General features: G+C 47.5%; 1 protein-coding gene across 4 annotated transcripts in view; it reads right to left on the bottom strand.

Moving 5' to 3' along the window:
• Positions 1 to 2,834: 2,834 nt before the first annotated feature.
• The window catches only part of TAPT1 (transmembrane anterior posterior transformation 1), a 46,691-nt gene continuing 37,157 nt past the window's right edge, over positions 2,835 to 12,368 (bottom strand). For all 4 annotated transcript variants that reach the window (XM_029948474.1, XM_029948469.1, XM_029948462.1 and 1 more), the window contains 3 exons: positions 11,163 to 11,239; positions 7,651 to 7,811; positions 2,835 to 5,009 (listed from right to left, as the gene is read on the bottom strand). In XM_029948474.1, coding sequence (XP_029804334.1) covers positions 4,792 to 5,009; positions 7,651 to 7,811; positions 11,163 to 11,239 — 456 coding nt within the window. In that variant the 3' untranslated portion in view covers positions 2,835 to 4,791. The remainder of the gene's footprint in view (positions 5,010 to 7,650; positions 7,812 to 11,162; positions 11,240 to 12,368) is intronic.

Genomic DNA, 12,368 nt, shown 5'->3' with positions numbered 1-12,368 from the left:
CACTCGGTAAGGCCTTCAAAGCTCTCCAGATCTAGCCCTGGCCTCCTTCTCCAACTGCCCCCTGGTGTGAAGCTGCTTCTTCTCCCATTCTGTGCCCGATGGTGGGTGCTCCACAGGCACTCAGACATCCACCCAGTGAGTGGATGCACCTTGTGCAGTTGTGCTGGGCTTTACTCCTGGGTCAGTGTCTGGCTCGCCCTGCCTTTCCTTTCTTACCCACCTAATTCCTACTCTTTTTAAGGTAGTCCGAGTGCATGTTTTCCATGACGACTCCCATGTTTATTCATCAGTAAATATTTATTGGCCACCTGCATGTGCCAGGAACAAGGTAGGTGCTAGGTCTGCAGCAATGAACATGGCGGGGCCCCATCCAAATGAGGTTCTCTGCTGCAGCCGGCACCCACGTTTATGTCAGCACTTGGCTCATGGGACTGTAATTGCCAAGTCAGTTCCACCATCTGTCTGCCCACGAGACCTTCGATAAGCTCAGTGATCAGAGCTTATTTACTTCCGTGCTTTCCACAGTGCAATTAATACGTATTAAATCAAGCCCTACGAGATATTTATGCATTTTCCTCGTATTTCACTTTATCTGGTTAATAACCTTGATGTTACAGCAATTTCCCAGTGTTTACATTCTTATATCTAAGGTGAAATGAAAATATGCTTATTAAAAATAATGGCAGTTTCAAAAACCAAGGCAGGCAAGTCACCCTTCAAGTGGCTAGACATTCTGTAGTTCCTGATCCAATTTTTTTAAAGAGGTGCCTCATGTACTTCAGGACACCCTGCCCCCACTGCCCTTAAATTCCCACCTGCCGAAAAGAAAGCTGCAAGCTCACAGCAAAATACGCTGTGTGGATGCCTACGCTTCAAATACAACTTTACTCCACGATGTCAAAACGTGGTTTACTGACTCGCCCATACCTTCTGACTGAAATTCACACAGCAACGCCCACTGCTGAACATCAGGTGTTCTCTACCAGCATCCCTTTCAGATCAGGAAAACTCCCTTAGAACGCCAATGTCTTTAACACCTGCCCCTCAACTACAGACATTTCTACCGAATCGTACACATGAGCGAAACCACCCAGATGTCTCAGGCACTCACGGATGCCGCATATGGCGCTGAACCAGAGCACGGGGATTTTCTGAGCCGTCACCTACACAGAACCATTTGCCTCCAACTGGCCCCAGGCGATCATATTTTTGCTACTGTCTTGATATATTAACTCTTTTGCCTCCACTTCTCTGTGCTGTTAGACTATACTCATCTACTCCTCCTGTACACCATTTCCTGAGAGAGAAGGGACAATGCATATCTGTTCAGTAGAGCATGTGAACAAACAGGACTTTGCCATTGGACAAATTTAAAGTTGAGTTCAAGATGGCCAAGGGTGCTGGGAGTGACCTCTCATGAGGGGGTCGTAGGCACCATATCTTTTCCCTACAAACAACAGAGTACACATGAAAATCCAGAGTGTTTTCAGAAGTATGTGTTTTTGAGGTCTTAGACCTCATTCATGTAAAGATCTCTAAATAGACGATTCCAGATTTCTTAGTGTGTTAATTGGGGCTGGGACATTGACCTTGGGGATTCAGTGGCTTAGACAGGAAGGCATTTATTTCTTGCTCATGTATGGTCTACAGTGCGTGTTCCTGGTGCACAGGTGACTCTGCTCCACAGAGGCAGTCAGGGGCCTGCGACCCGTCCCTCCCGTGGCTCTGCCGAGCTGTGGGCACCGTGTCTGCCTGCCTGGGGCAAAGTCACACCTTCTCTGGGTTCCAGTGGGTGGGGAAGGGAAGAGAAGGTGAAAGGGAGTCCATAAAGGCATATGTCCCTTGACGTACATCCCTTGGTGACAATGTTGTTAGACCACAAGTAACAGCAAGAAGGACTTGGGAATGCAGTCCCCAAGTGCCAGCAGCTATGTGCCCAGCTGTAACTCTGTGTTTATGGAGAACAGAAATCTGATGGAAAATGGGCAGTCCTCAGTATAAAAAAAATAAAAGGTATTTTCTTGTTTTATCTTTAAAGTACTGTCAAACTGCTACATAATTCTCTTACTTTCCACGAATACAATAGGAAAACAAATCAGACTTCTACTAAGCGAAAAAGACCTGTATTTATTTTAGACCTGAGATAAACCTGAAAGAACCTCTGGTCACTAGGCATTGTGTCCTCAGAAGATGTCATCCCACTGGCGCGTTCACTATCTTCTTCCCCAGAAGAGCAGAAGCTTTGTTCACGGCTGATCCCAGCATCTAGAACAGTCCCTGACACGTAGGTGTTAACAAATCTGTTGAAAGAACAGATAAATGAACCTGAAACATATCAAAATTCTGTGATTTTAAATTATTTTGTGAATTTATATCCTCCTCTGCTGAGTTACCAGGAGTGGCAGAAACATTTTTGAGAATCTAATGAGAACGTGTTTCTTCCATGTACGTGGATCCTGGGTGTAAAGTCTAACTGCCAGCCAAAGTACAGTGTAAAGCACGAAGAAAATCTGGACAAGTTCCTGAATCGCCCTGGTGGTTACACTTCTGTTGCAAACGAAAAGCGCATTAGAGTTTGACCGATGTTATGCCTTAATTTTTTAAAAAACCAAAGTATTGTCTTGCACTTGACTCCCAGATGTAAAAAACACATTGCGTGACATTTGAAACACCTGCAAAATGCAAATACCTCCATTGGTTGAGAGACCTTAAATGATCTACGATCAAGTAACAGTCCTCGCCCCCCCCCCCCCGCCTTTTTTAGGACAAAAATCAAACATTTTGCCACCATTAAGACCAAAAGAAGAATTCAAATTAGACAGTCCTGACACTTGTCAATTAGAAGTAAGTTCTTATTACAGAGTCGGAAATTTACGCCAGCAAACAGAGCAGTAAACCTTAAATAAATTCAATGACCTTTTTAAAAAAGATTACAAAATTGGATTTATTGAGTTTCACACAAGATGCACTTATAAAATTAGTACTGAATGCCATTTTAGCAGAAGAAATGAACATCATTCCCAACTCCCAATATATCCTGCAAAGGAAATGAAATCTTCCAAAAATGACAGCACAATAATAACAGGCTAATTCAAGATGAATGGAAAGATACACCCAAATCATACTCTTGCACTGATCAGGGCTACATTTGGCAAAGTTTCCCCCAAACTATTCCATTCACGTGGACACTGTTGCTTCCGGTGGTAAAGAGGAGACGGAACAAAGTATAATTCTAAAACGGGGCTGCACTGAAACATACACAAAACTCTTTTCATCTTTAACTTACAGTACTGACTGGGTTCACAAAAGCATCAACAGGACTTTATTTTTTACCCTACGTGAACATTCATCTTCAGATTTCCTTGGCTGATGCAAAACATTAAAATCCACTTCCATATTTCTCATGAAACAATTAAAGCTTGCTTTACATCTCACCCAGGAAATAAGAGAAATCCCCCAAAATTTACTTTCTGCAGGTCACATGCCTGAAGTATCAGCACAAGAGCTGAGCTTCAAAATGAAAACATCAAAGGAAATGGCAGTGAACAGTAACATCTGGACATTCTGAAATGAGACACTGTAAAAGTTTTATAAAACTGCAGAAAGGTTTCTCAAGATAAAACTGGTGGGAAATAACTTGTCCTATGATGCAGGCCACAGACCAGTAATTAAGCAGAAAGGGAATCTCGATCTTGAACAAAACCAAAAAGCACCTTTGGCTGCTGTTCCCAGCGTCCAGTCACAGCGGGCTCCCCACACCCAGACGGCGGCCCCGGGCGCCCCCAGCGCGGGCACACCCACCGACCCTCCGGTCAGAAAGACTGATGCGTGTTTTAAGCCCAAGCAAGACGCTGCCCAGACCACTTAGAGTATTTAATTTAAAACTGTCACTTTAAAACCTCAGTTAACATCGACACCTTTGGGTTCTGAACAATTCTTCAGCCCATTCAGCATCAGGTCCTTTTAACTGTAACAATTTATGAAGCAATTAGTTTTAAAGCAAAACCAGTTAACGATACAAGAAAGTTAACACTGCTCTGCTTTTTCAGTATGAAAAGTGCCTTTTGGTGAGGGTATTTCTATTCTCTCCATTCAACTGAACAATACACAGCTCACATTTTGCTTTAAAGAGAAAACTGAAATATTATGAAACGTTTTCTCTGTGATGCATAACCTTCATTAACGAATATTTTTTAAATAAACAAACCAGCTTAGGGTTCCTTCCTATAAAATGCTTCTATTCTTCATGAAAGATTTTAGGTAGCCTTTTATTCTGATTAATTCAGAAACATCTTCAAGGATTATTCTGGTTGTAAGAACATTTATCTTGACTTAAGTTTTAATCACTTTTTTTTTTAATGCTTTGGCAAATGAAGGAAAGTCTGAAATCTGTTGGTGAAAACAGCATGAGCTGGAAAGGTGATGTCATGGTAGAAGCTTCACAGTTTTCCAGGTATGTCCTGTGGGGAAGAGGCCCCGAGGGAGAGCTCGAGGTTCCGGAAGCGCAGTCGGCTACGACGAGGTGACTGTGAGGCGGCCCCGCAAGGCCCCGGAGGGACTGCTCTGGGCCACGCCGGGGCCTCTCCTCACCTGTCAGGTTTCCAGGGTCCAGGCTGGAGGTCGCTGCTGCTCTGTGACCTGACCTGCAGCCAGACCACATTACTGGAAGAAAGATATTAAGATTCGCTTTCCATTAATAATTTAAGTTTTTAAATAAATATTTAAGTGCCATTTTTTGCATCTGTCCATCCCGGGAGCAGCGTCTCCCGCCCCAGGACTCGGCCGCAGAGCTCAGTCGATTCGGTTCCCACAGATTGTGAACCTGTCTACCTCCAGCAAATCTTTCTTCGAGGACCTGTGCTTTAGTTCAGAGCTCTCCTGCGCTATGTCCTTCTCATCGCCGTCTGGGGTCGTCAGGAACTGGTCGGAGCTGCTTGTGACCAGTAAGGGTATGACGTTTTCCTTCGGATGAACGGGCTGGCTGGTGACCGAAGCCGACAGGTTTTCTTCTGTGGGAAAACAGATCCTATTGGTTAGAAAAGGATTTCCCCCCAACTTACAATAAATACAAGCTTACCAACAGAGTGGCAGTGAAAAAAGGTGTCCACCATGCGTCTTCTCGGTAGAGCAAGTGATAACCAAATAGCATGTGGCACGTCAGCGGCCACGTTGGTGGCGAAACTCTGTGGCTGTGCCATTTCCGTTTGCTCAAGAAAATTCCGCAGAAGGGCTCTTCTGTGGATAGTATCCCACAAATAACACCACGAGCTGACTTTAAAAATCAGAACTCCTCTCTAACAAACTCCCTCCTGCGTCACCAAGTCCTAAGAGGACTGGGGCCTCCACAGTTAACACTGGCTCCTGTGCTCAGGGCGTCAGGGGGCCGCAGACTCCAACACATCCTACCTCTTCTGGGTACCAGCACTGGCCTTTTTTTTTTTTTCCAGGACAAAAACCAAACATAATACCACCAGTAAGACCAGAAGAATTCAAATTAGACAGTCCTGTCACTTGTCAGTTAGAAGTAAATTCTTATTACAGAGTGGGAAATTTTTGAAATGAGATGCTGTAAAATTTAGCTCGACTTAGCAGTTCAACTGCGGGAAGTTCAAAACAGAGGGTGAAGCAGACTGATCAACAAGACCCAAATGTGTACTCTGGGTCACAGGAGCCCTGGAACCCGGCTTGCGGGACGGCTGGGTCAAGGCCGCCAATCTCTGAATCACACATTCAGTCTGTATGAGAGCAGCCTCATCAAGGTAAAGACGACAGCATGTGAACTGAACATATTTAAAATGAATAATCTGATGGGTGTGGACACACGTATACGTCTGTAGAAACCACTGCCAGGACCGACCATGAACATGGAGGCTGTTCTCTTGCCCTGCCTGCTGCCCCACCCCCACCATGTCCTTTGTTTCTTTAAGAACATGAGGAACACGGTGCTGTTTTCAGAGCTGGCCCCTCTTTTCACCCTTGAATTGAACCTGAGCCACCTGACTGATAACACCTGCCTCAACAGTGTCTGGCCCATGGTCCCCTGACCTACACGGGCACTCACACTCTTGTCCCAAATGCACTTCTTAGTATGTGGCTCTGGAGCAAATGGCCTCGAGCTGAGGTGTGCACTTAAAGGTTTTGCCTCCCCCAGCCCCCATGGGACTGGACCCCCGATCACATAACTGACACTCGTCTGTCGATGTGCTGAAGGCGCCTCGCACAGGAGAACGCAACACGTGTTGGCCATTGCTGACCTGGTCAAAACAGACGCAATCTGGGTCACCAAGAGTATTCACATGCTCTCTGTTATGACAAACATGATTTTCAAGTTGTAGCACAAGATTTCACTTTCCTCTTGGTTCCCTAGGCAGCACACTTGAACACGGCGCCTTTAGCCTGGACTTGGCCCCTTCCCACAGCACACGCCACACCCGGAATACTGAGCTGCTGGTGCCCCGGCTGCTTTTCAGGCCTCCAGATTCAGCCCAGGCCGGAGGGTTTCTGAAGTGCCCTCTCCACCCACCTTTACCTGGACCCACGTCTCATCCTGGAGATTCAGCACAAGCTTCACCGCCCCGTCTGGACTCTCCGCGTTTACCACCTCCCTGTCTGTGAGGCCCTGCGGCACGATTCATTTACCTTTGTATCTCCAGCATCCCATATATCACCCGGCACACAGTAGCTCCATATATGTAAAAATAAACCATTTAAATGCAAAGTCATGTGACCAAGGGAGCTGCCATCTAATGACAAATATTACATCAGTGTTCTGCTTCTTCCTTCCTCGAAACATTCCAGGCCAGCAGCCCTGGAATCCTCCTTCTCTTCTGTCTCACACTGTAAAACTCATCAGCGAATCCCATGTTCTTCCAGATCCTTCCAGAATCTGGCCACCATTCCTTGCTCACACCACTAACCCCGGCTCTGAGCCAGGCGGTCTCCCCACTGACCTCTGCCTCTGGGCTTACTCTTCCTGAGTCTACTTTACCCAAAGCTCGAGAATGATCCTTTTAAAATGTCAGCTGGATCACGTCACGCCCTGCTCCAAACCTTGGAATGGCCCCTTCCCACATAGTAAAAGCCATGGTCGGTCCTCACAACAGGCAGCAGGGGGCCCTCTCCAGTCCCTCTCCCATGGGAGGGGTCCACTCCAGCCCCTGGCCTTTGCTGTCCCTCCACACACCCAGTGGGGTCCTGCCCTGGGCCCTCGCTCGCACGTGCTGCTGGCGCTCTGCCCGGGAAGGCGGTCTCCTTGGCTGGGGGAGCTCTGGACGCCCCTCTCTGGACCCGTTTTCCCTGTGGCACTACTGCCCCCTGGCTCTCTCTGTCCCGATCTCCCGGACAGTCAGAAACCGCTCTGCGTGTCTGCCCCACCAATGTATCCCCTGTGCCTGCTGTGATCAAAACAACAGGTGATCAAAAATCGTCTACCGAACGATGACTACATGGAAAAACTCAGAGCACTGCATGGGGTGTGTCTGCAGTGAGCTCTAACACAGAAACGTTAAAGACGACTCAGCCAAGTGAAATCAAATTTGGAAAGCAATGCCAAACATCAACCGAGTAGTGGTTTTTTCACTAGGGAGAAAGAATTCAGACCATTAACTCTGGAGAAAAGGATTCATGCAGGGAGGGAAGGAATGAACGTACCTTGAGAGGGTTTACATTTATTCTGTGACTTAGGGGGCGGTTTGCCCGGCGTGCTGGCCGGAGGAGGATGGAACAACTTTTCTTCCATCTTGGCCTCCTTCACATACTGACACGACTTCCCCAACAGCACGATGCTATTAAGGACTTTGAGGGAGATCAACCTAGAACCGGAAAGAAACGACCATGGCTGGAATTCATCTCAATGACCACCAACAGTGTCTCCCACCAGGGCTGCAGAGGAGGCCAGGGGCCTGGGTGGGAGCCTGGCCCAGGGTTAGAGGCCTGCTTCTGAGGTGGACGAGGTTCCCGTGAAAGCCCGACTTCCTGAGGCTTCTTTCCCACAAGGGAAAGCGCTTGATACATTCCTCAGTTCTCAGTACAAGAAGAAACCGTACCACTTACAAGCTTTACCTGGTCCCGAATTATTTAGTATTTATTCTTTTACTGCAAAATCAGCGTGTGTAGTAAATACAGATGAGCTAAAAAGAACTTAGAACCCCATACCCCAGTGCTGTTCACTGAGACGTTTGGTATATTATGTTCTGGGTGTGTCTGCTCTGAGTCTGGACTACTTTATACCCTCCCACTGTTCAAAAATGGGGGCTATTTAACAAGCAGGAGAGGCCAGAGTTTGGAGCCACAGCTGATTCTGGGCACCAAGCGCCTGAGTTCAAATCCTGATGTGCTGCTTAGAACCAGTGTGGACCTGAGTGCGTTTCTTACTCAGGGATAAGAGACGGTTTCAGTAAGTGCTCAGCACGGTACTCGGCACACAGAAATGTTAACCAGTTTTGTTTTATTAAATGCTGTTGTTGTTTTACATAACAATACATTGTTATTATTATATTTTCACTACCAATTAATGTTCTTCAGTGACATTATTTTAATGGTCTTAAAATATCACTTTTGGGTTATGTATAACAAAGCCCCCCAAAGCCCTTAATTTCTGGGTATTTGGGTTATTTCCAATATTCTGTTTCTAGTTAAAAGTTTCTAGGGGCGCCTGGGTGGCTCAGTCGGTTAAGCAGCTGACTTCAGCTCAGGTCATGATCTCGCAGTTTGTGAGTTCAAGACCCACGTTGGGCTCTGTGCTGACAGATCAGAGCCTAGGCCCTGCTTCAGATTCTGTGTCTCCTTCTCTCTCTGCCCCTCCCCTACACATGTTCGGTCTCTCTCTGTCTCTCAGTAAAAAATAAATGTTTAAAAAAAAAAAGTTTCTAAAGCAAGGAGCAGACAGGTTGCCTTCACTGTGCCCAGCCTCTCCAGTCCGGGGGTCGGGGGCCGGGGGCCGAGACCGCCACCACCGAGGGGGGGCCTCACAGAGCTCCTCAGCCCCACTCCCCACTCACCCCCAGGCCTGACGTGGCTGGGAACTCCTTGCTTCTACCTTCCCCTGCTTCCCTGACATGCCTGGCGGAAGTCTGACAGGACTGCAAACTTACTAAATCCACGCCAGAATTCTCCATTCCACTCCAACCCTCCAAAATCAGAAGAAAACAAAACTAAACCCCAGCCCCATACATCTCCTACAGGCTTCCCAGTCACAGTGATCCTACTACCCCACCTCCTGGGCCCCAAACACTGAAGTCACACGAATTCCTTTCATTCCCTTATACCTCACATCCACAGTCCTTAGCAAGCCCTGTCTGGCTCCACTGTCAAAACATGCACCAGCAGACAAATCATTTCCACTCGGCCACGACCACCTCAGGGGCAGCAGCCACGGTCACCTTGGGCCTGAGGTCTGCTTCTCCTCTTGCCATGCACGCTCCAGCCCATTCCAGAGTGGCCCTGGCCAAAAGCCAGTGGATCTAGCGTGCTCCTCTGCTTGGCAGCCTCCAGGGGTCCCTCCCTCCCTCGGCTGGAACCCCAGTGGAGCTGCCGGGTCCCCTCCCCAGTGCCCCGTCTGGACCTGGACGGCTGTGCTCCCCGCTGCTGCTCCTGGTAGAGCTGTCCTGTGTCCCCTCTGCGGGTCTGCCACCCTTCCAGGCATCTGCATGGCTCTCTGCCTCACTCCGTCCGCTCTCCACTGCAAACACCAGCTCACCAGGGAGGGCCCCCTGCCTGCTTGCATACATCATCTTCCATCTCCTTACACTACCCTACTGCACTTCCTGATGCTGACCACCAACCGTCATCTTACAGAGATTTGCTTTCCCGGTTCTTGTCTATTTTTCCACTAGAATTTCAGGGCCACAAAGGCAGGATACTGGTCCTGCCCCGGGACCAGTATCTGGCCCCTGGCGGGCACTCACTGAGGCGTGCTGCCCAGAGGAGGAGGGCAGAGGCTGGGAGCCTCCCTCTGCAGCTTGGCCGCGGTAAGCCTGGAGGGAAAGAGGCTGAAATCAAGGGTGGAGGCGGTTTGCGGTACTGTGTGCCAGGAGGGCCAACTGAATTCTGACTTGTCTGCACTCAGGGAGTGTCTTGGGCTTGGTGGAGTTAAGGAATAAAGAAGACTTCGCCAACACGGTGGTTGGGAAAGATTTTGGAGGAGGAGAGGGTAATCCGGGCACTACCCTGACCCAGGGCCAATCAGGACACATCAGTCGAGGGGAAAGGTCAGTGAGCAGGTGTGCCTCTCTGGACTATCAGGGGGAACGGTGACAAGGTGAGGGGGAAACACAGGGGAAGGTCGTGAATTTTCAGTCATTCGGATTAAAGCATGCCCACTTTGGTAAATTACGCACACACATCTGTAACTAAACAAAGGTTTTTAGGTGTAGTGTACACATACTTCGCTTCCTGGTTTATGTCACAAGAAAAATACAAGAATATTTTGTTAAACAAACATGGGAGCGATTACAGCAACACCACTCATTGAACGAGGCACAGTGCCAAGAAGTCTGGAGGGCTGTGTGAGCATCTGGGCCAGAGGAGGGGGAGCTCAGGGTTCTAATGTCAAAAAACAGAGGGGTGTGTGGTCCCCTGAGCTTCAGACGCTGGGAGTCAGTCCCTGCCGTACAAAGAAGGGGCGTGACCTGGGGAGATATCAAGACCTCAACACAGTGTCTTATGTGCCTCAACACAGTGTCAAAGCAAAGCCACGAATCAAGGTGCGGAGGACATGGCTTGGGACAATGCAGGGACAGATGCCCGACAACCATGCGGAGGCGTCCTGACTCCTAGAACCTGAGCAAAAACACGGTGCGGGGAGCCCCACAGATTAATGGAGTTAAAGATGTTTTTGACACAGGAGACTGACTGGAATGGTAGAGTTTATCGTGAAAGGAAGTATGGGTACAAGTGAAATCCTAAGCAGAAAGAGCTTTAACGGACTGATTTCACTAAAGATTAGAATCCAGTCTAAAGTGCTATTAATACTAGTACCAAATAGCAGCCCATTTAATTTAATCTTAGCAAGTCACAGACGCACCTGGAGGCAGGTGCTGTTGAGGGGAACCCTGGGACCATAAGAAAGGCTGTAGTGTGAGGTTGCTGATACTAACATCCATTACATCTTGTATCTATACTGTACTGTATAACCAAAAACGTGTTCCAGAAGTTAATCTTACCCAAAATAGAAGAGAATGACGCAGGCGTAAGACAGGATTCCTTGCACTTTAATTGAACTTGTGACGACTCTGATGAGCTAGCCAGAAACAAACCGAAACAACACACACACACACACAAAACACATAATCATAGAGTCATTAGTCAATATTTAAGTAAAGACCTATCTGTGCTGGTTTTAACACTTCGGGTGCACCCCCGAGGCCCGTGTCTGAACCCAAGTATGTCGTTCTAGATTTGACAATTCCTGTGCAATCTGACCACCTGTGACGGTTCCTGTGGTAGATGTGGGTCTGTTCAGGCAAATCTAGGATGCCACGTGCAGCTGCTGGTGACTGTGAAGTCAGGCACTATGTCCAGTTTCGTGAGTGACACGTTTACTTGTACCTCACAGAGTTGCAAATCAGTAGATTTTTAAAATGAAAAGTCGCTCTGGAAAATACAAATGAGTTCATCTTGCTGCTGTATCCCCAGCAGAGCTAAAACCATTTGATGGGCATTTCCCTTGTTCTTGTGTGTGGGTTTTTTTTTTGTTTGTTTTTTTTTTTTGTCTTTCATTGATTCTTTTTAGGAATCCACAGGAACTTCCAGGGAGGAGAGAGAAAAGGAAGTCTTAGGAGTTTTGTACTATTAAAAAACAAACTGAATTATATTTATTACAAAATTAATTATTTAAGGGATGGTCATTTTCTGTCTCTTTTGGAAAGTTATGGTTAAACACACATTTTCTTCCTTATCTCACAGAAATATAGGCCGAATGGCACTGTCCTTGGATGTGTGTTGAATAAATCTGGTGGGATCTGTCACCAAAAAATATTTACACATGACAGGTTCGGCTTAATAGCGTGCCCACATATCAGGGTCTGGGGCACTGCTGGCTGGAAATGGAAAAGTCAGGGCAAGTAACTGACAGCCAGTAATGCGAACTTATGATCGAATGGAAGTCCTCTGGAGTGTCTTAAATGAGTATCGTTAAGATTCGTTTTAAACAGTGTCTTACAAATGCGTTCAGTGACAGAACAGCTGGGTGGAGACAGAAGGCACTCACTACCTAGTACGTCCAGTGACAGTCTGCTAAGAGAATACGGATACGGAGGTCTCCGTCTCTCTCGCAGGCTGTCCCGGGGACAGGACCCACTGGACACACACTTGTGGGGGAGGTGAGATGGCTCTAGGATTTACTCACGAGTATGGAAGGCAAGCCATCT

The sequence above is a fragment of the Suricata suricatta genome, chromosome 1, assembly GCF_006229205.1.
Source record: "Suricata suricatta isolate VVHF042 chromosome 1, meerkat_22Aug2017_6uvM2_HiC, whole genome shotgun sequence".
NCBI classification, from domain to species: Eukaryota; Metazoa; Chordata; class Mammalia; order Carnivora; family Herpestidae; genus Suricata; species Suricata suricatta.
The sequence above is the reverse complement of the archived record's forward strand: the minus strand, read 5'-3'. Positions and strand labels throughout refer to the sequence as shown.